This window comes from Falco punctatus (assembly GCF_963210335.1).
Source record: "Falco punctatus genome assembly, chromosome: 1".
NCBI lineage: Eukaryota > Metazoa > Chordata > Aves > Falconiformes > Falconidae > Falco > Falco punctatus.
In genome coordinates this window covers 15,183,830-15,197,629 of record NC_137580.1, presented here as the reverse complement: position 1 = coordinate 15,197,629, position 13,800 = coordinate 15,183,830, and the positions used below count along the sequence as shown (strand labels likewise).

The 13,800-nt window shown below is 37.9% G+C and overlaps 1 protein-coding gene across 4 annotated transcripts in view; it reads left to right on the top strand.

Annotated features, from left to right (window-relative positions):
• NR3C2 (nuclear receptor subfamily 3 group C member 2) overlaps positions 1-13,800 on the top strand; it is a 214,271-nt gene that overhangs the window by 112,574 nt on the left and 87,897 nt on the right. For all 4 annotated transcript variants that reach the window (XM_080373728.1, XM_080373727.1, XM_080373726.1 and 1 more), the window contains one exon: positions 6,361-6,500. In XM_080373728.1, the coding sequence (XP_080229854.1) occupies positions 6,361-6,500 (140 nt within the window). The remainder of the gene's footprint in view (positions 1-6,360; positions 6,501-13,800) is intronic.

Below are 13,800 nucleotides of genomic sequence, written 5' to 3'. Positions count from 1 at the left end.
GCTTTCCTAAAATACTACATCATGTTGAAGATTTCTGAGTCTTAAAAGTTTTTTGGAGTTTTGGTGGGTGTTTTTTTTAAGGTTTAGTCTTAAAAAAAAAGAATCTTAGCCTTTTTTGCTTAAGGCTGCAGGTATAAGGGTTGGTCGCGGCTGTGTGTCCCGTTGTTTTATCCAAGGGAGCATAACCATTTCTGTAGTGTGTCTTCATCCCCATAGGAGCAAGGTAACGCCCTGAGAAACTCACCCAGCAGAATTTGCAGCTAGGTTTTTTAGCAATTTCTATTCCTCTGCCAAACATCAGAGGGTCAGTGTTCTGCATGCATGCAGGAGTGTTGCTGCTGAGGCTCGGGTTGGTTTGGTTTCAGCGGTCTTTCCTTAGCTCAGTGTTCATGAAGTCCCATGTGACTGCCACCTTCTCTGAAAATCTGATCGTTTCATCTCTGCACCTTTTCACTTCTCTGTGCTTTCTTGGTCTGCTGACAAGAAGATTGGTTTATATAGTCTGACATTTAAGAAATACCATTTTCCAGTCTGCTAATCTGCTTCATACAAGTGATTGTAAGAGAGAGCCAGGGTGTCTTCCTGCAGTGAAACTTTTTAAAAAACTTTGGGCTACACAAGGCAAAACTTATACTGATCAAACCTTAGTACTGACAGTTAAAACTCACAGTGTGGAGCAAAAACTGAGTGGTGGAGGGCATGACCAGCATCACTGGATAGTGGTCAAATAATCTATTAGAAAACTTTGACCAGTATAACATTTTCTAAATAACTACTGGAGTTATTTTGGATAGTGAAATTTTTATTTCTATGTGAACACGCACCAAAATAATGCGGGTAGTGTGAAGAGGAGGTCGTTATGCTATCTAGTGTGATGGCTGAGTGAATGATGAGTTTAAGGAAGATACTAGGAGAGCTGCTAGAGAAATGATGAGTCAAAGGAAACACTTAGATATGTGAGATTAATTGTGGAAACCAGGAAGAATTCAGGGCACTATTTGAAGGGGGAAGAGAGTGTATTTGCAGGGTAGCATAAACTTGGGAATCAGTCTCTTGATTTTAGTGCCAGGTAGCGAGGAGCTGTATTGTCATTCAGTGTAGGAGTTTCCTGTCTCCCTTGAGCAGCCTCACCTGGCCTGCTGTGTTGAGGTTGGTGAGGGCCAAGTGCGTAGGTGGGCTGCTGCAGTGGCATGACTGGCGCGGTGGTGCTGAGTGCTCTTGGGTGGCTCTTGATCAACTCTTGGCCGTCTCCTGACCATCTGAGCTTCCCTGGGTGTGAAAAGTGGGCGAAGCTCCGGTCTCCATGCTCAGCCAGACAGTCCGTGTCATGGTTGTAGAATACCATTGAAATACACAGTTCTTGTTTTGGGCCACAGAAAGGTTAGTTTCAGTATCTATATGTGCAAAGCTAACTCATGTTTTTGTGTGCCTGTCCCCAGTACAAGACGTCTCTTGCTGGAGGTTACAGCCCTTCAGAAAGGAGGTGAGAGGGTAGAAGAAAGATGCTGGCAGTCTCTGCATCTTGAATCTCCTGATTATTCTTCCTCTTAAAGGGTTGTTTTTTTCTTTTGGTGAAAACATGATGCTGATCTCACTTCTTTTTACCTTTGTTTTCACATAACTTTATTTATTGAAGCGTACCCAGGTTCCTTCTGTTTATTTTACTACCAGAAAAATTCTGTATGAAAAAGAAAAGTCACTGACATGGAATTAAAAAGGACTCATCTAGATCTCATAATAAAAAAAGTGCTTGGAACAAATGAGTTTGGGATTCATGTTGTGGCTTGTGCTTCATTTTATCATCAGAGAGGCATCGTTTGTTTAAACTGTGCTCCTGTATGACATCTGGTTTGAAAAGCATAATAACCTATATAATCAGCTTTTAAAATGCTGGGTTATCTGTGGGTTTATTGACTCTTCTTTACAAAATCTGTTATTTCTAATTAATTCTCCATATAACTATTACTAAAGCCAACTTGCAGAGACACAAATGAGCTTGATGGCAATGGCTAGTCAAGGTCAGCATTTAGCTGCCAGCGTTTGCACTGTTGAGGATAATAAATCAGGCTTATTCCTAATCACATACCCTACAACGTGACAAATGTTCGTGGAGCCATCTAAGCAACCATTTTACAAATCATTTGGAGGATACATTTGGCATTGTTAAACTGTTCCATGCTGCCCTTGGCTGTAAAAGCATTGTGATAAAATATATATGCTCTGTTAGATCTCTTGTATTTGAATCTTGCAGAGTGCGTGTGTCTATGGGGGCATGTGTTTCCTTTTTTTCTCCTTTGTATTGGAAATAGACGTGAAAGTAATAACACCTGATCAACCTATGGAAACCACTGGCTTCTGAAAGCAGCGAAGAGTCGCCAGCTCTGTGGCATTATTTCATCTTTCTTGTGTGTTCAGTTAGAAGTTTATATTGAGAGTAGGTTGCTATCTACAAGGAAATTTCTGGGTCAACAATAGTGCACTGTGTGAAAGTTTAAAAAAAAAAAAAAAACAAAAAACAAAAAAAACAACCACTGTTAAATATCAGAGCAATAGTTGTTAAGCTCTAATTTGGTTTTGGAAAAATGTGTATACACAGTGATTTTGCTTGGGCTAAAGTTTAAGGCTCAGTCATGCTGTGGCCCACAGATGTCATTAGATTTAGTGTGTCATTTAAATAGGTATTTGGCAGTAGGCTAATTGCTGTCCAGGGAGTCAGTTGTGAAGTTCCTGATCTTTTGTATGGTATTCATTCTTACTTGGACAGAGTCTTGTATTTTTCTGAAGAGGGGATGAGGTATTACTGAAGTAATCTGGATTATTGTATTAAAACTTCTTATCTGGAGCCAAAAAAAAAATCAAACTGAGCTCCAAAAAAGAACCAAAATTAATGTATAGATCTATTATAATCAACCGAATTTAACATTTAATTTTTACCTGTTAAGCGTTATCTGCCTGTTACTTTTCCCACATACCAGTTTACATTAGGATTACTTAATATAAATTTATAGGGTGTTTCTGTGGAAAATGAATGAAAAGGGAAATATTTACCTTGGAGCATGCATGAAAAGCACTTCTAACGAGGCTGGTGGGGTTTTCTAGTGCAGTGTTCCTCCCTATACATATTATAGGATATAGAGCTGTACTGATAAATAACTGGTTTAATAAAAACAATAATCTGATAAATTAAATTGGTGAAAACAATAAAAAAATTTAAAAAACCCCGTCATTAACACTGGATGTCTGGCCTTGAAATGAGAGCAGAGAGGTAGTTTGCACAGCAGTCAGATCTTGATGCAGATCTTGTTCACCATTGACAAGTCGCTAAGAAAGGAATGACAGGCTGAACGTAAGAGAGATTCAGAAGGAAAAGGTGGAACCATCCATGCATGCCTTGTTGAGAAAGAAAATCTTCCATGGAGAGAATGACTTAATCTGAGGTTTAGGAATATGATTTGACTATATTTTTTGGACTCAGCCTTTTATTATTTGCAAGTATGTACAAACACCACTTTATCTTTGTATAAGGCAATATAACAGCGTTTTGAATTGGCAAATACTGTGGTGTAGCATGGGTAAAAGAGAAAATAAGACATTTTTAGAAACAAGCCAAACATTGTTCGTAATAAGGCAATCATAGAGCAACTTGGAGGAGACTTAAGTACCAACCTAATATCAATGTTTCTTTGCAATGAAGTATTTGAGCACTGCTCCATGTTGGATACTGCTGTTAAGAATGAAAATACCTCATTTGTGTTTTAACCTATTCCACTTTTAAACTGGTTAAAAGAATGTATGGGATCTAATTAGATTTTATTCCAGAACATTAGGTTTCCACCTGAGATGCTGTGGCTGAGTAGTTGAATCTATGCTTTGTATTCAAGCAGTACCTTCACCTTTCAGCTATATTCAAGCCCTTTATTTAGAGAAGCACTGTATAAAATATGCTATAGATTATGTCTTAGGTAGGCATTTAATAATCGTCGATCAACTGGTGTCTCAATGTGTCTACTGGCCTTTTTTACCCAATAATTCTGTTTAAGTGGAATTTCATATCTTGTCTAAACTTGTATCTAAAAAAAGGCTCTCCCACATTCAGCAAATCCTACATGACAGTTTATTTTCAACTAATAATAATATATGCTTGTATATATGACAGTAGGTATAAATAGGAGGTGTATGTATATGAGTGTATATATATGTAAATATGTAAATAATAAAACACGCACACTGCTGTGGTACCCTGGAAACCACCATTTCTCAACAGGAGGAGCTCTCTAACAGAACTACCTTTTTTTGATATTGAAAAGAAAAACTGTATTTTTCAGGGTAGAAAGACTAGGAAAATTTTTGCCAGTTTTATGAAGAATCAGGAACATGCAGCATCAAAATTACAAATGCCCCAAGACATTTTGGTGGTATGTCAGAATTGAAATGTTTCCCTTCTCAGACAAAATACCATCATTTGCCATGAAAAAAAAAAAGAACAAAAAATTTCAAGGAGTTAGTTTTCCAGGTTATTGACATTTTCTCTAGAAAACAGACACCTTTTAAAAAATTTTGTTTAATGAGAGGCTTAACGTTTTTCATGCAGTACGAAATGTGCTAGAGGGAGTAAGTCATATTCATTGCCTAAACAAATCCAAACGCAGACCTGAATACCAGCACAGTCTTGGCACATCCTGGAGAAGGTACCTTTCCTTAGGGGTAGATTAATGCAATGTACATAGGTAGGACTGTCACTTGAGGACACAGAACTTTACTTTAACATAGATTTGGTGAGGCTTTTCTTTGTCTCTCTAACAGATGAGCTAGTGCCATCACCTAGCAATTATCAAGTAGCGTGATATTATGTAATGAAAGTATAAATAGCACAAGGACTAAAACTAGTAAATCTAACAGACTAACGAGCAGACAAGAGCAGGAATACTATTTGGAACATTTTGATTAGCATCTGAATGCTGTCATTTAAAAAGACATTTAGATTTGATGTTACAGCAAAGCTGCAGGCCAGGAGAGTTGCAGTCCTTGATCTGGAGTGACAAATGTGCTGTGCCCCTGGATAAATCACTTAGCCTCTGTATACCTCTTTAAAGGAAGACAGAAAATTGGAAAAAGGCAAAGGGTGCATACTTGAAATTTCTGAAGCGGGCTGGTTTTCTCGTTTGAATTAAAACTACCTGTGAAATTAGTTTCCCAATGACTGACCGACAAATAGCCTGTGACCTGCAATTTGAACTATCAAATTATTTCACCATAAGTGTAAAGTCTTTGGGGGTTGTTTTTGCAGTTGTTTGGCAGCATTCAGAGAGATAAGGTGTGAAGAAATGCAAGAGGTCACGTTTACCTGGAGAAGAGAGGCTGTGTGGAAGGAAAGACTCTCCCCAGCCTGCCGGAGGTGTGGGAGGGATCCAAATCTTTCATCTCCTTCAGTATCTGGCACATTTCTCTGAGCGTGCCGATTACATTAGAGTGGCATTTCCAGTTCCCGAGGGAAGAAGGGAGGGAGGAGACTCACTGCATCATGAAACGTGACTTGTTTTTGAAGAGCGCTCTTTTAGAGTTGCCAGTGGAAAATACTACCTAAAGATACTTTCTGAGAGTTATGGTTTAAAAAGACCCAGCAACAGAAATGCCCTGTCTTTTAAGAAGGCAGTAGATGGCTGAATCTGGGTTTGCAAGGTGCATCAGCCTGCAAAATTTCAGAATGGTTTCTGAACTTCTGGTACTGCTTCTCTGGCACCTACAGTCACATGGAAAGGGTCATCTGCACTGGCAGAATGTAAAAAGGCTTCAAAACTACTTCAGAAGCAAGCTATTAAATTACAGAAATATTAGCTATAAGCTTAAGGACCACTGTAGTGGTAAGCAGGAATGTGGACAGGAGAGTGCATGCCACTTTTCTGCACTACTTCATAAAATGGTCTTAGTGGTTTTATTAGAGGTATTACTTAGCTTTAAAAGCTTGAAACAAACAAATAAACAGAAACAAAATTTATAGCTATCTGGTCGGTCCAGAGTGGTCTGTTTGTTGTTTATTTTCAGTTGTAATCATCTGCTACCAATAAATTCCACTGCCCTTGTGGTAACTTCTCACATTAACATTGATATATTATGGGTGGTTTAAAACAAACAATAAAAATATTGCACTTACTAATTAAAGCAATTCATGTATTCAGCCAGGCACTGCCAGAAAGAGTTGTGGTTTCTTAATTGTTAGGTGCCTTGAGCAATATACCTGTTATAAATTCTTAATTGAACTTTGCATTATGGCCAGTGTGATTTGAAATATTCATAGCTATTTTGTTTGGTTTGTTTTTGTTGTTTTTTTTTGTTTTTGTTTTTGTTTTTTTTTAACTCCAGCTCTTCATTGAGAAGTGTATCAACTGGATCTTCAAGACCTTCCAAAGTGTGTTTGGTGTGCGGAGATGAGGCATCTGGATGTCATTACGGGGTGGTTACATGTGGCAGCTGTAAAGTTTTCTTCAAGAGAGCAGTAGAAGGTAAGAAAACACAAAAATCTTTAAAAAAGAAAAGGCAAAATACGCGTGCGTTTGGGGTTTTTTAAATAGAAATATATATATACACACAGGTGCACATGTAGGTTTTCCTATGTGTTTTCTGTTCTGTGGCGTTATTCTGGGTAAAAAAAAAAAATAAAATTTGAATGAACTCCAGTTACGTGTGGTATAATTTATGTAGAATATGCCAAGGTGTTTTGCATTGTACACCTTCTAAAGCATGCTTTGTTTTGCTTCATGCCACTGCTCAGTCACATTTTTTCTCCACACTCCAAGTATTTTTTTATAATTTTTAATGGACGCAGATACATTAGATGTAAACATACTCCTGCTTCTCCTGTACTGGAGGATGAATAAGTTTGTCTTGTTGTGTTTTGGCAGCCTTATATGACAGTACAATTGACTCAGGTCAGTTATCTCTCTGTGGGTACCTCCAAGGCTTTCAACTCTGCTTCGCTTTCACCAACAGAGAAGTTGGTGAGGAAGCAGGAATTGATCATGGTGCTTTACTTAGAGATAATTTTCTTCATTAAGGTCTAGGACTTTCATGATGACTATATTTTGATAGCTTTATCATCACAGGAGTGTTTTGCTGACATCTCAGTATTCTATGTTAATTATGGTATAGCTAGTCTTTCCTGGGCATCTCAATAGAAAGAAGGTAGGATCACTCGGAGTGCTACAGGACCTCAGGTCGATGTTGCCTCTCCATGACTTGGGTTGTTAGGGTGAAAGAAAACGTTTGACCTTTATTTGTCAGCAACTTTTTCGAGTGATAAAAAATAAGTTTTTAATACCTAATAAAGAATAAGTTAATGACAATCAAAGGATATAACTACTGTATAGGTTTTTTGAAGCCTTCGCTGATGAGTGGATGTTCTTACAACCACTGATGAAGCAGGCGATACCTACTTATTTATTTCCATGAAGAAAAACCTAGAAGGAAGAAAGTAGGCTCTTAATATGGTGTTCAGCATGTGCACTGTGAAGAGTGAGGTAGTGTGTGATGTGATTAATTTCTTCTGTGATTATTAAATCTGCTGCTGATGGCAATAAGGATTTAGCTCTCTGTTAAATAGACCCGGAGGGCTTATGCGTCATTGAAGTCAAGACCTCATGTAATATCTATCAATCTATTTATCTATCATCAGAAGTGTCAATCTAATTGAAATGGACTTTGCAAAGTTACAAGGACACGGAAGAGGTTTCCCCCTTCTAAAAGCATTTTCTGTTACTGTTGTGCAATAGCTGACCTTGATGTCTTCGCTCCCTAACTTCTTCCTTGAGTTTTTAGTCACTTAATGTAGTACATGAACTGGAAAACCTTACTTATTTTCACTGAATTATGTCCTCCACATATATCCATGCCACATCATGGATGGGTCTTCAGACATCCATGTCTAAGTTGGCCTCTGAACCGTAAGGATTTTTTTTGTTGTGGTGGTCACGGGGAGGTTTTGCATACACCTGCACATACTGTGTGAAGTAACAGCACCTTTTGTTGTCTCCCTACTGTCCTGCCTTCCAGGAAAGCTTCCTTCCCAGTCTTCAATCACTGTAATTTCAAGGTACTGTGTATCTGCATTTACCATGCCCCTCTCTTTTGATGTGCTTTCTGACATAATCTGATGGATACCCTTATCCAGCTTTACAGAAATTTTTTGAAAAATTACCAAGGATTCCCTTGAGGAGTTAACAAAGTATCAAGACTACGTTTCCAAGCCTCAGAAGCCAAAATTACTAGGAGTTGATTACTCTGTAATCAGGCATAGAAATACATTTTTAAAATGTAGCTAGAAGTTATTAGTAATTACTGAATGTGTATAAGTTAAGCAAAAAAACCCTCAAGAAAGGAAAGACAAAACCACCCTGTCATCCCTAAAAATTGAAGATAGTAGTTTTATCTTAAAAGATATTTTTTAGAATTACTGCATTGACATACATGTTCCTACCAGTGGTATGTGAACACTGTCTATAGACTTTTGCTTGGTATGCACGTGACTGAGCTCTTGATGGTACCAGTAGCATTGCTGTCGTGCAAACACTGACATTTGGCTTGCGCTTTTCAGTTTTTATATATTTATATATGTATATATTTGTGTGTGTGTATATGCATAAAAATACATTGTAGAGTATTAGCCACAGAAGGACATAGCAAAACCAGAATATACATTTTGGCTGCAAACATGCTGAAACTATCCATCTGAATAAAAATTTGTGTAGGTAATCATGTAATAACTAAATGTTTTTGTGGAGTTGACATAAACTTTTCAGTTGGGTATATGCTCAATAAAACACCCCATTCTGAGGTTTCCTATTTTAAATGAAGTATTTGTAGCAATTAATCTGTATCATATGTTTATGAGGATGTTCTTAAAACTATGGTAGTTCTGTGCATGATATAAATAAAAAATAAAATGGAAGAACTACCTTAAATGTAGGTACTGGTCATAACCTGTCTCAGCTCTGAGCTAAAGTTGTGTTCGTCACTTAAGTATTTGCAGTCTTGCCTCTATTACAAAGAAAATAGTAAAACACTCTCTGTGAACATAAAAACAACTTTCTGGGGAATATATAAATATGGTGGGTAATGTATTTGAGTAAAAATTAATTGTTCCCTCTCTAAAAGATTGTAGTAAATGAATAGAAGTCCTTTCAAGTTTCATTCACCATTTCCCTGAAATTATGAGTATAGACTTCTTAAAGATGTATTAATATTTTTCCAGTTGTATTTTACACACTTTATCACACACACACACACACACACACACTTCTTACTTGATTCGCTAAATGTTCTTCAGTAGAAAGTGGTATGAGAAATTATGTTCTTTCAAAAATAGCTTCCTCTTCCAATTGTTATTAAATACAGTGGCTACAGTGGGTGCTGTTTTCAGAGAGCCATGAGAATGGTTGAGGTTGGAAGAAACTTGTGGAGGTCATCTGGTCCAACCCCCCCTGCTCAAGCAGAGCCACTTAGATCCAGTTGCCCAGGACTATGTCCAGATGGCTTTTGAATATCTCAAAGGATGGAGACTTCACAACCTTTCTGGGCAACCTCTGCCAGTGGTTGGTCATCCTCAGAGTAAAAAAGTGCTTCCCGGTGTTCAGGCGGACCTTCCTGTGTTTCAGTTTGTGCTGTCTTTGAATGGAGCAACTCTTCTCCTTCAAGGGAAAGACACTTCTGGTCATTAGTTTCTACTGATTAAATTAATGTTTTATTTAATTTTAAAAGTTACATACTGATAGTCTTTCAAAAGATATGGTGGGATGGCAATCATGTGAGAGAGCAACTGTTCAAATGGAAGGAAAAGAGCAAGCTGAAGGGGGAAGTTGGGCTAGATGGCCTTTAAGGGTCCCTACCAACCCAAAGCATTCTATGAAGTGGGGAGACAAATTGTGTCCAAAAGCATGGCAGCAGAGAGAAGGGGGATTTGGAGAGAGGGGCCACTGCACACCATCCAGCTCTTTGGGTCTTGCCTAAATTGCTAACATTGTCAGCCGGCCTTGAACAGCTTTTGAGTGCTAATTCTTTTGTGCTCCTCTGAAATGTCATAAAACAGAGGGATTTTAACAGAAAAGAAAAACTGCATTGAAATTTAAAAAGTATACAACAATAAAAGAGACTAAAGCTTGTATTTTGAATTATATATCTGGTAATTGTATTCCCAGTGAATCTTAGATCGGGGACTTGCAGGAAATGTCTAATGAATTTATGAGAGGGAGAACTGTAGACCAAAAAAAGTATTAAGATGGGTTTATTGGTGAAATTTCAAAAGTAATTTCAGATGGAATTCATTACAGGGATGTAAATTATTGAAGTGCAAAATTTTTATATCAAGTAAGCATGAACTTTTTGCTGACTGACTTGATGAACAGGAGTCTGGTATGAAGAAATGTGATTGTGTCATTAATATAAATTTGATCTGCCTTGCAAACACTAAAATCTTTTAACCATAAAAGTGTCGATAAATGGTGTCACGGCAAAAGCTAAGACATTTGTATTTATAATACATTTTTACCTAGGATAACTACAGCGTATGCGTTTCTAAATTATGGATATGACTAATCATGAAGTTATTTAAACTTTAATTTATGATCATTAATAGAGTCATATGCTGAAAATACACTATACTGTGAGGGAACCTAAAGCACCTGGCCAGTCTTGTCTTCTCTTTTTTGACTGAACCAGTTTTCTCTAAGGAGAGTAACAGGCTTGAAGTCAGAAATCACAGCTGTTCTTGCGTACGCTCTGTGTTTTTAGTCTTCGTTTGTTTAAGTTCCAGACAAGTATGAGGTAATCTGTCCTAAATCAAAATCTATTATCACTTCTTAAGTTGCTAAAGTTAATCTTTCATTCTTTCTTTGGCGTGAAGGTAAGAAAAAAGGAAGGTATTTTTTAATCTCCAGATAGTGCTAAAGACTACAGCAAAAAGGACCATCGTCTTCCAGTTATTTTGCTGGGAGATTTTTGGCTACTTGAAGAATTAACAAATTATATCATACTAATTATAGGGAAGCTTGCTTTTTTTTTTTAAATACAAAGAAGTGATGTTCAATACATTTCAGATTTTGCTGTTGATTTCCACTCCAAGAGGTTTGCCTTAAAGCTGGTTCTGCTGTTTTAAGTCAGAAACATAGATCTCTTTTCACCTCTGATGTAGAAACACAGCCACCGTAAAAGACATTTCTAGGGTTGCGTTTCTTTTTCACCTGAACATTTGCTGTATGCCTATTTGAAGTAGGGAGAAATTTGGCTGAAGGAAATTGTTCAAAGTCTAATATGATGGCCTCCTGGACATAGTAAATGTGCTGTGCACCTCAGCAAGCAGCCTAGTAATAAAGGAATCCTACCTCTGCTGTGTGGTTGAACAGCAGGTTGTCCAAGACTTCGCTTCAATAGTGGAAGGCATGAAACTTCTTGTATAGCAATCTGCAGGGACTTGGCACAGCGGTGGGAACCAAGGTTGCCTCAAATACAGGGTTATGGAAAAGAACTACCATTCTTCATCTTTGTGCCAGGCTGCAATGAAAACACAGGAACAGAACAACCTGGGCTGTGAGATTGAGGGTCCAACCCACCAGTCACCTGGCGTAACTCCCAGTCCGCCTTGCCCAGCACCAAGGCCAGTATTTTTACCATAACCAAAGGGAGCCAACAGCCTTCTAGAGACTCATCTTTGCATGAGGGATTGCAAGGCACTGTGCATCTCTTTAGCAGTGGGCCTGATGCATAATATCCCAGCGATAATTTTTTGGTTTTGTGAAAGTACTCTATAGGCTCTGCTTCTAGAAGGCCACACGAGGGAAGGTGATACATTATGCGTAACATGTTTTTTTCAGAAACGGGTAATCTTCCTATGAGTGCAAGTGCAAGAACTTCCCAAGGCTCTAGACCCCCACTAGAAAATAAAGAAAAACTAAAGCCTCTGTGTGTGCTTCCTAGACTTTTTCATTTGAATTGAGGCGAAAAAAATAACAAGGTATGAGAATTTAAATGCTGGAGTACGTAGCTCTTGAATAATTTGTCTCATTAGCATAACTTATATTTTTATAAAATACTGCTGGTGAACAGGAAAGTTTACCTTATTGATCATTTAAAGAAGCGATATTTTTTAATGCTGTAGAAGCTGAAATGGATACATTATAGAAAGGCTTTTTCCACACCATTTTGCAGTGTGTGCAGCCATGAATTTTGTAGGTCTGTATTACTAGAATTAATTATACATACAGTTCTTTGCTCTCCACTCTTCTGTTCATTCACTGTAATGGAGTCAGTGTTTTTCCATCACAGGCTGCAATTTTCCTTTTATCCACTTTCATAAGGTCAGTGGCCTCTCTAAATTCGACATCATTCAGTATAGATGTCCATATGTTTTCATAGAAATTTCTATGTGGGATTTGAAGTTGACTCTGTTCCTGACCTGTTGCAAGAATCTGTTTTACAACCTATCAAACAGAAATACTAGGTGAAGAGCAAGCAGATGGGTGATCTGCCGAGGGCAAGTGAGATGGTCAAATTCATGTAGCAGCTGCTACTCATACTTGATATGCTATGGTTAATAGGTGTAAAATAAAATTTAAATAATTAAGTCATCGTAGGTTTGAAGCTGCCACCAGCCTTCCATGCTTTCATAGAAATAAAAAGGACTTTTCCTGGGTTTTGCTCTGGCAGGCAGTGTTGCTTAGTGAAATGAAGTCTTTGTTCCTGCTCCTGGTTGGCTTTAGTTACTAGGACCTTAGAGTTCAGGAGGCTGGTAGGAGGAAGGAGCTAGAAAGATTTGCACTGGGACCCCAAAAAGGGGAAAGGGGGAGAGAAATAAGCAACAAGAAGTGACACAAAAAAAAAAAAAAAAAAAAAAAAAAAAAAAAAAAAAAAAAGATTAATAAAGGATGAAGCATGTATTGCAGTTGAGTATCTTAAAGCTGGGGAGAGGTAGAATGGGACTAAGAGCTTTCCTTATGGCTTCTTGGAATATGTGGGCTGCATGAGAAACTCCAACTGATGCTCAAGAATAAATGCTGTTAAACGTGGATGGCAATGCTAATAGAGCAAGCATATTGCGTTTGTGTTTCAGAAAGGAGGGGGTAGGTTTGGGAACCATCTAGGTGATAGAGTGTCTTCGTTTTAAAACAGGCAAAGAATAGGGGAGTTTAACAGCTGCAGTGCCACAAAGCACCAAACGTTGGTTAATGGCCAAGAAAATAATTTGAAAAAAATCCACATCCATGCCTTTCCGGAAGCATTAATAATTTCTTACCTCCCCAGGACTTTCCAGCATTCACAGTTTTTTTGATTGTAACTGTTATTTACCATATAAGCTGGGAGGTCTGTGTACAACTATTCTCTTCCACTCTTCTGTTTGCCTTTCGTTCTTTGTTTTCTGAATACTAATTTCTAGACTGCTTCATCTATAAAATAACAACATTCATTATGCGATAGCCAGCCTGCACAAGCAAAATATGCAGTAAATGGAACATACATGCAGTAGTTAGGTTAGTTTATCTTGGGTAACAACCTTCCGTTGACACAAATTCCAGCATCAACACAGGCTTTCACGTGCTTACCTTCTACATCCTTGTAAGGGAAATTTTTGGCATTCTTACTATGATGTGACAGGGAACTGAGTTGCAGTAATTTTTTTTTCAGTTGTCTTCTTTTTTAACACATCACAGGGTAACTTTCCAGTAGATCAGAGTCTTCATAGAGGTGGGGTGGCCCTGTGAATGCATGCTGATTTAAGGTAGCCACAAACATTCTGGCTAATGAAAGTTCAAATGTCAC